The sequence below is a fragment of the Thunnus thynnus genome, chromosome 17 (assembly GCF_963924715.1).
Source record: "Thunnus thynnus chromosome 17, fThuThy2.1, whole genome shotgun sequence".
NCBI lineage: Eukaryota > Metazoa > Chordata > Actinopteri > Scombriformes > Scombridae > Thunnus > Thunnus thynnus.
In genome coordinates, this window is record NC_089533.1 from 16,585,839 (window position 1) to 16,603,667 (window position 17,829).

A 17,829-nucleotide genomic window follows, 5' to 3' on the forward strand; every position below is an offset into this window, starting at 1 on the left:
AGTTAGTCTCAAGATCTTCACTGGCTGGAGGTCAAAGTTTATCCACGTTTTTGTTCACCCCTTGCACCACAGTTTTATCAGTGCTCATGGATTTGCAGAAAATAGTCCTCGGGGATGTGGACTGTTCTGTCTGATCACTGACATGAAGCAGAGAGCTGCTGCCACCAACAACAAGAGACGATCTCTGAGGTTCTGTCCAATGAGAGAGCAGTTCTATGATGTTCTGTCCAATCAGAGCGGGCCGAACGCTGGTGGGATGGGTCTCGTGGGCTGGCACCGCAGAACCAGCGGATCTGGTGTTCGTTAAGTTTGTCAGTGTCGGGTGGAGTCAACGTCCCGTCGCATCTCTGCGGGGAAGGAGTAGATTGTCTTTTTTAACTAGTTTTTCATTGACTATTTCTTACCGCAAAGACACCGAAATCCTCCATAAAGATGACGACGACAACCACCTTCCAAGGAGTGGAACCTGGCGCTAAAAGCAGTTCCAGGTAAAAGGAGCTGAAAGCCTTTCACGGAGGAACAAAAGAAGTGGGATGCGGGCAAGCCTCTCAGCTAGCAAACGCCTCTTTTCTGCTATCTGCTGTTAGCCCGCTGGTGGCGAGCGAGGGATTTTTCTGGATTTAGCTACTGTCACATAGTCTTGCTAATTAACTTAATCTTATTGGGTGATGCACCATATAGCCTTTAGCTATATTAAGTTAGGTTAGCCGGTCTGGGCTTTGTTGAGTGATTAGGCATGCGAGTTAAAGAGAGAAAATAAGTGCCTGGACGGATCTTCTTCCATTTTTTTGCTTGTTTTTTTTTGAGAAATGGATAAAGCTATCAAACGTTAGCTATCAACTGGCTTTGGCCGACTACAAAATAACTTTTCGTAGTCCAGGTCACAGCTCCTCTCCTGCGATGATTTCTAAATCTGCTGCTCTCTAATGTCAGACCTTATCTATTAAATATGGAATGTGTAGCATTTTTTCTCAATAGAGGACCAAGAGGAACAGATCATGATCTAGAGTCCAGATATGCGATTGATTGCAGGAAGACTCCCAGACTAGACTTGTGTCTGCATATGTCATTATCAGCCATTTGGTTCATTGTTGGTTCGGGGCTAATGGAAGTTTAGGGAAACTCAGATAATGTCCATTTTGTGGTTTAGATAGATGTCTACTCCATTTTCTACGTCTAACCTTCAATATCTGCTCTTTTTTTCTTGTTTTAATGGGATAACATCATATAGAGGACTACTCATCCTTCAAGCACGCAGTCATAGGTTTCCAGTAAGTAATGCGTCTCGTCTGGATGCATTCCTCCCCCTTTTTGCAGTGAAAACAATGCAAAGAAAATCCCTTAAAAATTATTGCTGCCTCAATACTAGCGGAGGATTTAAGGTCATATAAACCAGATTTAGAGTGAAACTAGTGCTATGTATCAGTCTTTGCTGAGTGAGCGTGTCAAATCTCGGTCAGTCATCATGCATTTTGAAGTCGCAAGCTGTTTTCGGATGATGCGGGGGCTTGGGTGGGGGCTCTGAGCTAGCTAAGCCTGTAAATCTTTCCTTAGCTCTTTGCTCTTGCTCCTTAAAGCCCCTTTTACGAGCTGCTAGTCATTTCTGCTGCTGGTCGAGCAAAGGGATCCGTACAGCAGCAATCCAGCAACAACTTGAGCAGAATTAGGCTAAAAATCTTAGTAGGCCATCAAAAGCCTCCTGCCCTGCCTTATCAGACATGCCATCTTTAGCTCTGGAGCTCAGCTATATCTGCCCAGGCTCCACCTGCCTGAAGCTGCCCCCCCAGCCCCCCCCCAGCTTCTAACCGATAATGTCATTTTATATTGATATTATTTGCAGTTTCATTCTAGGGTGGGGTCTGCTGCCAGGCAGCTAAAAGCCTTTCCCCCGTCGCAATCCATGTGGAAAGCATGAGCTCATCCTCTCTGGCCGGGAGGTGAAGTCTGGTTTAGGCATTACTGTCACAGCCAAGTTAGACGGACACGAGTGTGTATACAACAATTGATTGAGGAAAAAACACGCCAGTCTAGTCCACGCTGTGTGGATTTTTCTCCTCTAGTTGCTTTCTTTTTAGTTCCGCCTCGAGAGCCGAGTTGTTTTTTGGCTTCCATCTGCCTGGCCTGGCCCTCGGACAGCTGCTCAGTGTGTCAGCTGGTGGCTTCTGGGACTCTGACGAGAGGACAGTTTGCTGGAATAAAGAGGGAGGGGTCCAGCAGGGGCTCCGCAAACACATCAGTTTCTGTCCTCCACCCCGACTGTCCTTCAGCACAGCAAGGAAAAAAGCGTTTCCCTACTCATTATTGTTTTCCTTTTGTTCGGCTTGTGGTGGAAGGAATGTTGGTGGAAAAGTGGGGTTTGTTTACCATGCATTTAGTTTGCATGCAGGCTCTCTATATTGTTCTGGAACAGTCTATTTATTAGGTGACCTATATTAGCTGCGGCGCTCAGACTTTTCACCTCTGTTGTGTAACATTGACCTAAAAAGTGGCGTTGTATTCAATTTGCTAATTTAATAATGGAATAACAATGCTACCAGGAACCAACACCAACCCTGCATGTGTCATTGCAAAGGAATCTGTGCTGAGGAGAGGTAACAGCTAGCCAGCTAACGGTGATTATATGCGACTGGAGTCAGCTGCAGGGCAGAGATTGTGACTGTCTGTCTGTCAGGCTGACAGCCGGGGCTTAAAGAGCAGAGACCTTGCTGGTAGCTTGTGTGTTTTTATGTGTATGGCATGTGTATGAAAGGGGTTGGGTGGGGTATAGGCTGTAAGTAGCTTGAGGCGTCCTCATGTTTATTTAGCTATTGATTTTTTTTTTTTCTATTTTGCACTGTGCAACTGATTGGTGGTGTGTGACATGGAGGCCTTGTATTTTAGTTTGACCTAAAGAGAGGGGGGATGGGACCATGGTGGACAGGATGTCAATCAATTTACATTATAATCCTTCATTTGTTGCTCCTCAGGGTACTACGACCGCCAGGCGGAGAAACCAGCTTCACCTTCGGCACAGATGACAATACAACCCCCCAGCGCAAGAACAAGATGGCCTCTAGCATCTTTGCAGAACCTGACGACCCCCATGCTCATCGGAGGAACAATCCACCCAGTAATTCAATCTATCTCATCCTCAGAACCAAAGGGATCAAAACTATAGCTTTGATCTGGCTTTTGATTTACAAGGAAGCGTTGACAGTGGTTTGAGTTTTGCACTAGGGATGGGCATACAGTATAAGGTCTTACGTGTTGGCAAGTTCAATCTTGCAAAAGTAGACTGAACTACCAGAAGCCTTAAGTAAGCAAAAAGCACCATGATATTAATTCTTCGAAGAATTCTTGAGCGAAGAAAAGATACAAACGGGAGTGTTTTTTATTATTTTTTCCATTTAGGTTGTCAGAAAGCACATCCCATCAGTGCAGTAGCCAAAAGGCCCTGGAGTACTGGGATAAGGGTAATTTGAAGCTAGGCTTTGTTAAATGGGAACGAGGATCAGCCCTCAATGGAAAGAAATAGGTCAGTTAAAAATGTGTCAATTGGTTAAACGTGTGGCCTTGTATAGACATGAGGGAAGTTGTATTTGAGCACAGGAGGAGAGCAGCAGGGGATAAGAGACCTGTAGATACAGCCACAGAGGCTTAAATGAAAAATGAATGTAGTCTCACATGATTGTTTAGAATAATTCAGGTAAGGCTTTAGCCAAACATAATTCACTCCTCGGTATGCAGTATGCTTTACTGCCTGTAATAAAGGAAATGGAGTTTTTCTTTTACCCAGCTTGTCAGTGTTTGGTTAAGGCTCAAAGATTTGATAAAGTGCATAAAGAGGAAAAATTCAACTTCTGCTGCAGTAGAATTCCATTTCAGCTCAAGGCTGTAAAGTAACTCACAAGCCAGCAATCACATGTTTTCACACTAGCCACTTAGTAGAAAACCATTTGCATGGTGTATCAAATTTTCTTGGTATGTACAAAATGAAAACTTCAGTCTGAACTCTTTACTTTCGGCCCCTGACATCTACAGCCGGCAGCTGCTGACTGCAAAGCCTTTTCCTGCTCGCATTGTTCCACTGGGGTCTAGGTCAAGTTCATGGGAGCCTTCTTTTAGTTGTCCCACTCTAACGGATACAAGTGGGATGAGGATATTTGTTACTGCCTCGATGAGCAAGGCTTTATTACTATAACAGGTGAAATAAGCATTGTGTGATCTGTTGTCTGGCCTTGTTATGAACTCATAGTGTAGATGAACAGATTTGTTTGCTTTGGCATGCAGCCCTTTGTAGATCCTTTTTAAATGGGTCAGATATGCCTTTTATACGTCTTGAGTGTCTGGAACAATGTCCGCTTGGTTGCGAATACTGTCTTACAATATAATATATTATAGTGTAGTAGAGACTTGTTATAATAAGACGGTCTCTTGCAACTTTGTATAAACTAACAGAGTTTGGAACACTGCTTTGTGCATTTTTTTTTTTCCAAAATTAGAGGCACAGGAAACACAGAGAGAGGTGGGAACATGCACTTAAGGTCCTACCATGGATTGAAGTAGAGACGTGGCATTTAACAGTGGCCTTTTGAGTTTTTCTTGTGTGTATCCTTGAGGTCTAACAAACATGTTTTCCTTCCTTTATCCTTCCTCATAAAACATTTACAACATTTTTTTAAATCTTGCATTGTTTACATCCATATTTACTAGCTTGCAGTCTTCCTCCCTGCCTGTGCTGGCGCATTACGCCACCTGTAGATTATTGGAATAGTGTGAAACCATTGGCAGCGCTATGTAATGCATCACGTGTGTGTGTGTGCAAGCACGACACAAACAAAACGGAGACCCACTAATAAATAACTGCTCCGTAGCCCTACTAGAGGTCAGAAACGCCACAGGATACCTTAAAGTAGTTCACATCTGAGACCACTCAGCCACCAAGAAGCCCTAACGGCTGGTTTTCATGATCATTGTAGGCCTGCACTGGTCTGACAAAAATAGGACAAGTCTCCCCATAGACTGCACAAGTCAGCTTATGTTGTGTGTTTGTGTGTGGACATTCAAATATCTCCCGACTAATGTCCTGTTTACTTTGAATAATCCACACAACAGTTTCATAGGGACTGTTCCCTCTTTTTAAAAGTAGTTCCGATGAAAACTTTTCACGCAAAGGTCTGTGGATGATCCAGAGTAACCCAGGACATTTATTTCTGGAAAAAACATGTTGTTATTGCATGTTTTTCATTATCAGTGAAATTAATACTCACGTAAATAGTATTCGGGTGGCAGCAGAAACCTCAGGAACAGATATCTCAAACCCTGGACAGCTAAACCCAAAATTACCATGGCTAAGGGAGAAAATGCTTTTTTGTAAATTTGGGTGAACTGACTGGAAAAAATGTGTTCTTCAGAGGGTAGTACTTTAATGTGTCAAGCAAATTTTTCTAATAGTTGGTTAGGATATCTAAGACCTTCTAATGAGAGCGCTGAGTGTGTTGTTTCAGTGTTATTTCTATTGAAGCGTGCTAATAGTACGTTTATGTTGAAACATAAGCATATTGTTATTCAGCCTGGGACTTTGGCAGGTTTTTTTGTCAGGATTTTAAGGGTTTTCAGACACCAGAGCTGTTGGTTTGTTCAGCTTCTAGCCACATGAGGAACCCCTCTGTAATCAGAGAGGAAGCCAAGACTACCAGCAGCAGCATGATTGCTGTTCCTGTCTCCCAAGCTTGTTGATGGGTTAGGTCAGTGATATACATTTATATCATGGACCCAGGAGATCTATGAGATTAAGTAGAAGGTTATGTTTTGTAGTGATGATAACATAATGCATCGCAGTCCGGCCCATCCATCTAGTTTAATCCTCTTCCATTTGCTATTTGTTGCTCACTGTCCAGAGAATTGATCAGACCCGGGAATGTGGAGCCAGTAATGAAGGAACGTTTGTTGAGTGATAGAGGCTCTCAACAGTGCTGATTCACTTCACTCCATTAACAACAGTGGCCACTCCTGTGTTTCTTTAGCAGCCATTATTCCCTCATGACAAAGACAGTCTGTCCCCTCCCCGGCCCTCTTGGCTAGAGCTGTTACCTTATGTGGCTTTCGTTAGCACAGACTGCATCCCCACAGTGGGCCAAACACTCCGTTTAATGCCCTTTCTGCTAAAGGAGAATGCAAGCGCTACAGGGTTATGTGAGTTTTGGCATCCAGGTTGTCTGCCTGGAACCGTTCCATCGCGTTTCTGGGTCTGTTGCAGTCGCCCAATCGGATTTGGTGATGTTTCCTGTTGGTTTTCAGTGATTTTGCTTCATGTTATTGCAGTCAAATTCCCTCATAAAGCTGGTGTTTTGTCAAATCTGAGAAGATGAATCTTGTGGTGAGCATGGGTTAGAAACATTCGGATCTGGTGGTGGCTTTGTGGCTAATTGGATTAGTGTCCATGTGGTATGACTCTGCTGCTTTGAAGCCTGACTCATGTTTTGTCATTCGGCTCTTCTGTTTCCTGTCTAGCGTCATTATAGGCTTTTGGCCTAAAAGGAAAAAAATAATATAGATATGACTACTAGGGCTGCAACTAATGATTATTTTCATTATTGATTAATCTATTGATTATTTTCATGATTAATCAGGTCTATAAAATGTCAGAAAATGGTGATAAATGTTGATCACCATTTCCCAAAGCCCAAGACACAACCTAAAATATGTTGTTTTGTTCAGACCAACAGTCCGCAACATAAATATATTCAGTTTATTATCAGAGGACTAAAGAAACCAGAAATCTCCACATTTTACAAGCTGGAACCAAATAATTTTCTTTTTAAAAAAAGAATGACTCAATGATTAATCGATTATCAAAATAGTTGGCGATTAATTTAATAGTTGCCAACTAATGGATTAATCGACTAAACGTTGCAGATTTAATGACTGCTATTCTTTTAAAGCTTTTCTAACAAGTTTGTCACTCTGTCTGTCTGTCTCTTATCTTCCCAGCTGGGACAGCCGCAGGGACCCTGTGCGGAGAACCATCTGCCCCACTAAGGAGGTGCCAGCAGCCTCTTCTCTTCCCTAAGAACCCTCAACCGGAACTGACCACCATCCACAACTCTGGGGCAGCCATGGTCTGGAACCAGAGACGAGAGGTACCTCTCATTTAATCTGACAGAGGCTGTTTCCAAAACAGAGCCACAGACTAGTTCGGGGCTGAAAGGCACACAGCCATAGATTATGTATAATTCTAAACAGTTCAGTGGAAATTTCACTGGGGGATGGATGGACTTTATCCAGCTATTTGAAACGGACCCAGCATGTTGTTTGATAGAAATTCTCTGCTGACATGTAATCCCTGCAGAGGTTTAATTTTTATTCTGGGAATGAGCCAGTCCTCACTGCTTGACATGGCTAGAATTTTCTAATTGAACAATTTTTGACACAGTGTAAAGAAACACTGAAACAGGAAATTAGTGATCTATCAAAGAACGTAATGGTCAATTTGGTAAAATAGACATGACCTACCTACCAGAAACACAGATTATCTAAACTCTTCTCGTTCAGGTCATAGGAATACAGGGAAAAAAGTTTTATATTTGGGTGAAAAAGTCACTTTGGTTCAGTGATATTTGATTCTTCTCGTCTCCTGTTTTCGTTGTAGGGGGAGAATGGCCAGAATGGCGAAGAACCAGGAAATGATGGTAAGTGTCCTGAACTCTTCAGCTGTTTATAAAGAGGCTTTCAAGTTTCTGTCACACTCCTCCTCTGTTTAAACAGCAGTGCATGACTTAGATTATACAGTGAGCACAGTGAATAGCTCCATGGTACGCTATAACAGATCAGGTAATTCCAGTCTTCCTGCTTCTACGAAATCAGAGTGCGGTGACCGATCTTGTCCCATATGCTGCCAGCATACCATAACTTTTTCTTTTTACAGCGCAGTACACATGTGTTCCCCTTTGTAAGTCAACATCACATGATCTCTTTGATGTGGTTTTTCTCCTGTCATGGTGGCATGATGGTCTGTAGTAAGCAGCTGTTCTTTAATGGCAGGCTTCACTTAGTATGAAAAGCTTTTTATTAACCTCCAGGTGCTGGTTTGTAAGAGAGTGGCTGGCTCCTGGGATAATGGAGGGTTTGACTGCACATCTCAACGAATATTTAGAAATCAAAGCGCTCTTATTTGTCCCGCTTTTGAAAACGGTTGGAATGTGTGTGCACTTTGAATTGTGTTTATATATGTGTATTAATGTTTTTGTGCATTTAAAAAAAAAAAAATGAAGGACATCAGTCAGTTTTCACAGAGCGTTGGGCAGCCGGGATTGAGTCCGTATAGACGGGAGTGTTTTGTTTTGCTCAGATACACAGAGCTGAAATATGCGACCGTCTGGCTGCTCTGTGCAGCCCCTGAAATCTGTGACGCAAGTCTTTATAAACCTATACTTACTGCAGTTGTCACAGCAGACCCTCCACTCCCTCTGATGTCAAGCAGAGAATATTTAGGAGCTGAGTGTCCGTTCTGCAAATAATTTAAAATCAGCGGAAAAACATTTGTCCTGTATTTGCCTCTTCAGTTTGCACGTTCTGCAGCAATTCAGGCACTAATGGACAATGAGAGGCTAATGCTTTAGCACTGCGATTTTTAGCACAGAACTGGATAACATAAAGTACTGTTGAGCACATTTTATTGCCTTCTATGATAATTCACTTATATGTTTTCACTTCCAAGCACAGTTTTACCAAAAAAACATGTCTTTTACTGTAAAATGTCAATGTTTTTTTTTAGATTTCTCTTTTTTTTTTTTTTGCATTCACTTAAACATCAGCCCCTGTTTTATGCTTTGGATCAACACGTTGTCTCTTTGTTGCATCTGCAGAGTATCCCGACAATCAGGAGGAGGAGCATGACGAGCCAGAGCAGAAGGAGACATCACAGTCCTCCACCCCGTCGGGAGGTGCCAACGCTGCCTCGGGCAACCGAAGAAACCCACCCGGTGGCAAGTCCAGCCTTATCCTGGGTTGAGACCACTCTTTGTTTTTTTTTCTTTTTTTTTTTTTTCATTCGAACGCTTTTTTATTTTTTAAAAAAAATAAATACCCTCTCTTCCTCCTCATCCACCTGTCACCTTCTTCCCTCCTTCACCTATGTACTTCACATGCACTCATGCCGTCACGTCCATGGACCCCCCCCTCCCCCTCCCCTCGCCCTCTCCTTCCACCCTCAAACCTTTTGTTTTGATCCTTTTTTCTATTAAAAGAAGAAAACTGTTGACAAAAGCACTTTATGTATCTCTCTCTCCCCCCCCCCGCCCCCCTCGCATTTCAGCCCATCCTGTAGTGCATCGCGCCTGCTGGGAAAGGCATGACGTTTAGCTTGTCTCTCATTCTTCCCTGTTGTAAATGGTAAAGGAAAAAATAATAAAGATTTGATGCGTGAATTTCTAAATACAATAAAGATTGATATGAATTTCTGTGGCTGACTTTTTGTTTTTTGTGTAGTAATCGTACAGAAATATCGGATCAAGCTTTCAATATCGCAGTAGAGAGACACAAAATCAACAGCACTGTTGATTCTCCTCGGTTTCCATGTGCGTAAATGGCTCAACACATAGAGCTGACTGTTATTTATGTACAGTGAAATGGAGCCTGAACACTGCGGCCGTTGAGAGCAGAGACAGGCTCTGCGACTGGAAGTGTGCCCAGCCAAAGTAATCACCAAAGCTGCCGCCAATTCTGTCAAAAGAGAAACTGCACTATCTTCAAATGACATCATTCGGCAGATATTTGGCTCTCTCTGCAGCGTTTCTGATTTAAGATGGTTGTTGCGTTTTGCTATAACGCTTAAAAAGTCATATTCGAAATGTGATGTGATTCATGCGAGATGTAATGTTACTTATGAAACATTACCTTTGATAGTACTCCTTGAGGATTGCTTTATTTGGAAATGCTTGTCTTAGTCTGAGTCATTTTAACTTCTTAAGCATCATTAGGAATATACAAAGAGGACACAGTACACCAGTGTTTCTTTAGCAGCTCTTGTTTTGATTTTTGTTTGACATTTCAGACTTATCCAGCGTTGGCTCTTTTTATAATTGAACATATTTGGTGAGCAGAGGTTTCTACAGATTTGACAGTTAAGGTGTTTGGAGTATTAATCTTGGAGATATTGCTTGAATAAAACTACACATACTGTAGAGAATCAATGTCGGTTACATTTTTGACAAATATGTAACCGACCAAATTTAGAGGTTTCAATTTATCCAATGTTGTGACTAATAAATTAGTTTTTTTCTTCAAATACAACATATTACTGTTGTATTTGAGGTTTGTCCTGCACTCATTTTGAAACACAAAACCTTCAATTGATGCATTTAATGTATGTTACCCACCCTGTTGCATAAATTTGACTGTTACACTTAGAGAGCAATGACTCTATATAATCAAGATATGACTATTTAACAGCATAGAACATGAAATAGCAAAACTGACTGAGTGGTCAGGAGTGATATTAACAGCCAGCACATAAGTCGTTCTAGTTAAGATGGACGTTCCAGTGATCGTAGAAATAGACGCTACAATTCAGAGCCAGGAATCAACCATTAAATCATTTCCAGACCTGTTCAACAACTATATTCAAACAAGACGGATCTCACAACGAAAGATGAACTTCTGCTCTCTCAAACTGGCTTCCTCACAGTCTCTGTGGGTGTGAAATGCGACAAGAGAGAACTCACAGACCACTTGAACACTGTCAGACTTGTGTGTTGTAAACTTCAGTCACTTGGATGGACTTTGATGTGAATGGTGGTGGTGTATTGTTGACTTGATAACTCTTTGTAAGCCTCTTACTGGCTGAAGGGGCCTTGAAAGCAGATGATCACTTTGTGGGATGATATCTATAAAGCTAAGCCGCGATAAAGCTTATCTCCATTGAATCATTCTTCCAGTGGTTATAACACCATAAATAATGTGAGTAATTTGACAGGTTATCTGAGTTAATAATTGTTCTGCAAGTCTTCATGCTGTCTGTAAACAAACAGTATCTTTCCAGTATACTGTGCATACTCCATTTGTATACAGCCAGTAGATGTAACTCATAACGAAAACCTAACTAAAAGTTAAGAGTAGTTTCGGTTGCTTTTCTCTCTCTGCCTCCCGAGCTACAACTTGAGTCCCCTCAGAGTCAAATCTTACAGCAGCAGCAGCAGCAGCAGCAGCAGCCTGTGAAGAGTACTGTGGCACGGCGGTGTGTTTCAGCCCTCATCTGCCGTGAAAGGCATGCAGAGGTCACTCAAGATCAGGAAAAGAACTTCCTGCCCTGGAGAAGTGCCAGGATGTTGGAGTGCAGTCAATGAAGGCTTGTTTTCAGTAAGTGCTGTACCCACAGGGAAAGTCCAGAGCCTTTCATTATACCTTAAGACAGAGTCAGGAGTCAGCCTGGATTCCAAGTTCTTTCCTCAATCTTTTTCTGATGCACATATGACCTTCGGAAATATGCGGTATTGCTCCAAAACATTATTAGGCTGTACACTGCAGTTTGGTCTTTGTCCTCAACAGCTAATCAGTAAAACTGCATTGGAAACTGACTCTTGTCTATCCCCCCCGATCATCCTACTAATCTTAAAAGACGGGGAGATTACCATTTTCCTCCCCCACGGCCATATGCCAAGTTATTTAACTGATGTCTGTGATTAATGTTTAACCGTCCTCGCTCATTTGCAACTTCAATCTATTGACAGAGACATTATTATACCATGTGCACTCCAGATGAGGCCATGTGCGTCCTGGGAGATCTCTAAAGAGGAAGTTGATATGTGAGCCTGGAAACGAATCGGAGGAAATGAGGTGAGTCATTTCTGAGTGTCATGGAAAACAATCAATACTCCCATTCAATAATACAGCACTGACTCAGCAGCTACCCTGGGCGGCCTAAAGGAGAATTAGACAAGGAAATACATTATTAAAGACGTTGCTCAGACAACAGCAGGGTTAAATCGTCAAGCGACAAAATATTTCTATTGTCTTCTCTATTGCTGTTGTAATCCCGTCCTCTCTTGGACCAGAGCTTTGTGATTATCTTGCTGTATCACAAATATAACACCACCCACCCACCAGGAGCCTTAAACAGGAAACACTGATTGGCAAATGGACAGGGCTGTTTCCGTAGCGACAAAGGGAGTGTAAAAAAAGCCCCAAATGCAGCATCTGCTGTGTACCTCTTTAACTGGATGAGACTGGAGGAAGGGAAGTGATGGAGCTGGTGGGATGGACAGCGACATTTCCATTCTGTCCCAGTGGGAGGCAGAGACAGAAGGGGATGGGGGTCTTTTTTTTTAACTTATCTCCAAAGGATGTGAAAGCCTGTATTGATGTTATTGATGTTGACTTTACAATTCTCTCAGGACAACTTGACAAGTTAATGGAGCTTGTTGAGGTCATTTCAGCCTCAACCCACTTTGGTCATTATCTTATATAAGCCTAGTCAGCAGTAGGTGGACTGTGAGTTTACTGTGCAAAAAGAATATATGGCAGGATATTTTGTTTTGATATACACTTCTATATTTATATAAAACCATATACTGTATATATACACCATGTGATTTAATAGTTTTCATTGTGTGCTCTGCTCTCACAACCACAGGGAGAGTTGAGGAAATGGTTTTCCAAGGACTTATTCAGAGTGGGACCACATTGACACTGTATGCCATAAACTTTGCCTAATATGGGCTCAGTCTTTTGATTTAGAAAGAGGAGAGGATTGACTTTATTTATTTACTTTGCCCGTAACGGTTCAACTTAAAACCTGCTTAGACGGTTTCATGAAAAAATTGCAAATAGGCTTTTACAGGTTTTCTCAACCTGAGCTGAGCTATTTATGAAAAGATTTCAGTGACTTTGTTCTTGGTGTTGGTATAACGTGACGCTACACTCCTCAAAGACATGTTGAATTTTAGTTAATTTGGGTGAACTGGCCCTTTACATTTGTTTTCATACCTGAGTGGTGCTTCATGCCTTATCTGGGGATGTACTGAGCCAGTGATTTGGTTTATATCCTCTTACAGGCTGATATTTTTCTCAGTACTATCTCTATATGACTACATCCACAAATCCTGTTATATCTCACATTTTGTGTTTACGTCTTCATAGCACAGGATAGATAGAATCTGATCTAATTTGTTGTCTTTTCTTAGACATGTTTGCTCTCCCGCCACTAGAGGACACTGTGGCTGCAAAACAGTGGCACTCCACCCTCTGCTGCCTGCTATTAAACTTTTGACCTACTTTTGGTGTGTACAGTATGTGAATTGACGCTAGAAGTCTGTACTGAAAAAAATTCTCAAAAACATATCACCCGGCGATCAAGTCTTTGCCTGATGTTGTCTACTGTTCATGTTCTCTTTCAGCATGAACTGTGTGACCTCTGAGAATTTTTTTTTTCTTCTGTTGATCAGTTTTTTGTCATGGCGATTAGATATTTTACATCATGTGTTACTATTGTTGGATTTCACTTGTAAGCTGTTTCATTCTCTCACACACTATAATAATAATTGTATTCATGTAGTATAGCACTTTTCAATACTTACAAAGTGCTTCACAGAGCAAAGAGTGATTATAATAAATGAAACATAGCATAACAAATATATTAAAAACATTAAAATGAACATGGTGAACACAGGGAGACAAAAAAAACAAAAAAACAAGCAAAAACAAAACATTCTTGCACGATAGATATAAAGTTAACTGCACGCTGCAGATTGTGAAGATGAAAATACCTGTCTGTACAAGTGTGTTTTGAGAAGGGACTTGAATTTTAGCACTGAAGTGTAGCGCCTGAGATTCTCTTCACTGGCGGGCCGTATCGTGTTGGTCGGACTGTGGCCAAGAATCCTGATATGAAAGCATCACTATTTTATTACATTTCCCATAAAGGAGTGTTGTAAAAATTCACCTCTTGCACTTGACTTCAATAAGGAAAGAAATAATTTCTCAACCCAGTATTGTCACACTTTCTTTAATACTCAGAGCATGGCACACTCGTACTCGATACAGACATACAAGCTGCTGCAGAGGAGCAAGCCCCGGAGAGTCGGGTGAATATGCCTTTATCTCTTTCACACCAGCTTCTAGGAGTTGTTGTGATACTCTATGCCTCGTTATACCCGTGCACACATGGCAGGATATGATTTAGCATGAATAGTTCCTCTTTCACACAGGAACATTCTTTTCACACGTACAAACTTAGTTTCTATTATTGTTATTAAGCATTCAGATAGGCTATACATACAGCAATTTCCCTCACAGACGTTAGATGTCAAGTGATTCTTGGAAGACAGTCACTGTCAGCATGTTTGCTATCTGTTTAAAGCTTATAACCGTCTTTTGTCTCTCCTGCACAGCCCAAAGTGATCCAGGTAAGTTTATTTACATGCAAATCAAAAAAATGTGCTTGTGGTTATGTGCAGAATGATAGGTTCATATAGCTTTATCAAATCTCAAGTGAGCTGAAATGAGATGACTGTGCTACTTTTTGTTCTCTCTGTCAAATTTAACTGACCCTTTGAAATTTTGTTTTAGTATTGTTGAGTATTGTTTTATGTCATAATTAAAGATATATAGAAGCATTGAAGTGGTTTCTCCTCTTCTAGATGTGAAACATAGCATTGGCTGGTGTTGTCTCATTGCTGTCTGTAGATTTCTACTTGGAGTATCGTACGGTTATGTTTATCGATACACAGCCTGTCTGCACTTTTTAGTTTTTTGTGACAACTAGCCAAAATGAAAGTTCCTCTTTTTTTTAACCTCAGGACTGGATCTAACTATTTTTTTCTTGCACCCTTGTTATCATGAAAAATGTTTATTTTTCTGCCACTAGAGTGTACTGTCACTTTAAAGCAGCGGCCTTACTAACAATGAACTTTTATAGATAGACTGCAAAGTAAATCAAACACTTACGTAATATCTCATCTACTGCTTTAGAGAAGAAAAAATAGTCTAATGTTCATCTTCATCGTTTTTAAGAAGCCTCTCGTCTCACTTTTGCAACATTTGTCTGTTGCTCTCACCTTCTGACCCACATTCTCTCAAGTGGGTCACGTGTTCCTGTTCAGGATCAGATTGGGCGATGTGGGTGAAAACATAGACACACATTTGCTATTGAAGTCTATTCTAGTGAATGACAGCCACTGTCAGCATGTCGTCTCTCTGGTTAAGGTGTATAACCAGCTTTTGTCTCATCTTTACAGCACTGGGAGCGACAGGTAAGACTGATTCAATGTCTAATGCTATAGTATATGTTTTAATAATTCATTTAAGGCAGGATGAGTTCCTAAAGCTTTATCAAATGTTAGCTGAAATTTTTGTGTCTGTTTGTCTAGAGAACAGTGGAGTGATATGGAAAAATGTTGAAGAACAGGTCACTATCCAGTGCAAATGTCCTAAATCAGGCCATGATAGCCTGACTTTGAAGAAGGGTCTCAATGAGGAGTTCGAAGTTTTGGTCAGAGTCAATGACAAAGATACCATTAACAAACAATTCAGTGACAGACTTCAAGTCAACGGAGCAATGCCCAACGTGAGCATTCTCATCAAGAACCTGACCTCGAATGACACAGGGCCATACTGGTGTGTGTACAAAATGTTTGACGCGGGTTCCACTAAAACCGAAATCACGAAAGGCTTAGGGTCTGTGCTCCTGGTGGTGACAGGTGAGTCTCATCAATTTATATATTTTTAGTTCTTATAATTCAACTTCATCTGAATTCCATTGGAAAAAAAAAGAGAGAGATGTATCAACAAGCATAGACAAGAACGTCATGACAGCATAGTACAACCACGCCATAAATTTAAACTTGACATGTATAAAGTCATTCAAGCTTCAGAGTAGAATTTATTGTCATTCTTTCCATTCACAATAAGAACAGATAGAAAGTTAAGACAGTGTAGTATTAAATGAAGTGCAGTTATCACATATGTAAGGATGTGCCTTATTTTATTAAAAACCCTAAAATGGTCTAATAAAATTAAAATTGTGCAAAAAAAAAATATAATAAGATGAACCTTATGCTACCTTATTGTGTTCATCTTTTCATTGCAAATGTGTATGGAAAGCATGGGTGAAGTGGATGGATTATGTTTTTTACTCCATTGCCATAGCTTAATTTGAATTATATATAAATATTAAAAGATAAATAAAAGGGTTTCACATTCGGTTCACACACATTCTGCACTTTTCTGTAGTTTTGAAAAGAATATTTTTAATTTCTCCAGAGCGTGATTGTATCAGGGAATTATAAAGCAATGTACAAAAGAAACATTCCCCCAAAACAAGTAAGGTGCAGAGGAAATATAGAAAAACAAATTCAATCTTTACAGCTTGAGTCTCCGATGTAAACACTGTGCATTGTCAATAGACAGCAACAAGCCGACGTGTGAAGAAGCAGATAAGAATCTGATCGTGGGGTCCGTTGTGATCACTGCCGCTGTGCTGCTCTGCATCATCTTGTCCCTCTTTGTATGGCTCATCCACAAGGTACTCATATTTTTTAATGTGTGTATGTGTATATGTGTTTGTACATGTCTGCATGTGTTGTTTTTTTTTAAAAATTTGATTGTGTTTTGCAATGACTCACAAGTCCTGATGGAATCTCTGGGGTTGTTTCCATGTTCCTATTATGCTCAGCAGCACTCATTTGACGAAAACACAGTAAAAAAAAAAGAATTTATAAAATTAGGATTTATTCTTTGTGTTTTAAAGCTGAGGTTTTATTGTCAGTCTCATTTTCGTTTTACAGTGGTAGATGACAGCACAGCATTTCATAGTTCTAATAAAATGATGAATCTGGATTTTCTGTTCCCCTGTTTTGTTACAGTTCACATGTGTTTTTTTGTTGCAAAAAACATATAATTGATAATATTCATATTACTTATTGTACAGTATAACAGCTCCACATCTAACACGTTGATGACAATATTTGTTGTTACCAGAGCAAGTCCAAGAAACCAAGGCGCGTCCCCACCAATGATGTTTATGAGGATATGCGTGGAACACTCAGGCGCTGAAGATGTCAGCCTGCATGCAAACAACCTGCAACTCTGCACCAGTGAAGCACAGGTGATGCAAGTGCTTTGTGGAGTTTGGAGAACGCCTGAGCTGCCATTGATGATTATACACAAATGGCTCAGCAAAATGTATAAAAATACATGACGTAACTCCATTTGAAGGTGGTACAGAAGCGCAGATGTAACAGTTTGTCTCGTCTTTAAGTAGCAGAAAAAATGTGAACGATACCCTAACATGGGCACCTTTTGATACGAAGTATTTCTATTGTAAATATGTTCTTTGATTCCAGTAACTTCTTATTGTTTGGTGCAAAGTTTCTATCATGATTTAAGATGATTTAATGTGTTAATGAAGGTGAGGTTCATTCAAATGTCATACAAGATATTATGTCTTGTAACTTGTAATACCACCGTAATTTCCCTCTACATGAGGCATGTATATGTATTTGTATATTACATTATGAATTTGTCAGCAATAAATTTGTGGGATTTATAGCAATGTCTAAAAAATGTACTTAAACATTTTCTTGAGGGTGGTGAAATATCTTAACTGGTGACATTATTTTCAGAATACCAAGATGCTCACTGATGGACCGAGCTATCAGTCGGCAGTGGTGGCCCAAAGTTTAGAGAAGTCAGCTTGTGACTGGAGGGTTTAATTCCTCAGACCAGCAGGATAAATCTGGGTGGGGAAAGGCGGAGAAGCAGCACTTGTCCCTCCATCATTACCATCACTGAGGTGCCCTTGAGCAAGGCTCTTAACCCCAGCTGGAGCTGCCCAGTGGCCAGCAGATCAGACTG

General features: G+C 40.8%; 2 protein-coding genes across 2 annotated transcripts; both read left to right on the plus strand.

Moving 5' to 3' along the window:
- Positions 1 to 298: 298 nt before the first annotated feature.
- Positions 299 to 9,440, plus strand: LOC137201285 (jupiter microtubule associated homolog 1-like). The gene is made up of 5 exons (XM_067616250.1): positions 299 to 488; positions 2,967 to 3,109; positions 6,973 to 7,121; positions 7,631 to 7,670; positions 8,847 to 9,440. Exons 1-5 carry the CDS (start codon positions 433 to 435, stop codon positions 8,990 to 8,992), a joined length of 534 nt encoding a protein of 177 aa, XP_067472351.1. The 5' UTR covers positions 299 to 432; the 3' UTR covers positions 8,993 to 9,440.
- Positions 9,441 to 14,224: 4,784 nt separating this feature from the next.
- On the plus strand, positions 14,225 to 17,523 carry LOC137168046 (uncharacterized). The gene is made up of 5 exons (XM_067570479.1): positions 14,225 to 14,381; positions 15,213 to 15,227; positions 15,345 to 15,674; positions 16,380 to 16,498; positions 16,954 to 17,523. Exons 1-5 carry the CDS (start codon positions 14,279 to 14,281, stop codon positions 17,026 to 17,028), a joined length of 642 nt encoding a protein of 213 aa, XP_067426580.1. The 5' UTR covers positions 14,225 to 14,278; the 3' UTR covers positions 17,029 to 17,523.
- Positions 17,524 to 17,829: the final 306 nt, after the last annotated feature.

Excerpts from the sequence above, each read along its gene's own strand:
- LOC137201285 (XM_067616250.1), top strand. The coding sequence starts at position 433 with ATGACGACGACAACCACCTTCCAAGGAGTGGAACCTGGCGCTAAAAGC. Across the intron at positions 7,122-7,630 it reads TCTGGAACCAGAGACGAGAG|GGGGAGAATGGCCAGAATGG; the intron begins GTACCTCTCATT and ends TTTTCGTTGTAG. Across the intron at positions 7,671-8,846 it reads CGAAGAACCAGGAAATGATG|AGTATCCCGACAATCAGGAG; the intron begins GTAAGTGTCCTG and ends TTGCATCTGCAG.
- LOC137168046 (XM_067570479.1), top strand. The coding sequence starts at position 14,279 with ATGTCAAGTGATTCTTGGAAGACAGTCACTGTCAGCATGTTTGCTATC. Across the intron at positions 15,675-16,379 it reads TGTGCTCCTGGTGGTGACAG|ACAGCAACAAGCCGACGTGT; the intron begins GTGAGTCTCATC and ends CATTGTCAATAG. Across the intron at positions 16,499-16,953 it reads TTGTATGGCTCATCCACAAG|AGCAAGTCCAAGAAACCAAG; the intron begins GTACTCATATTT and ends TGTTGTTACCAG.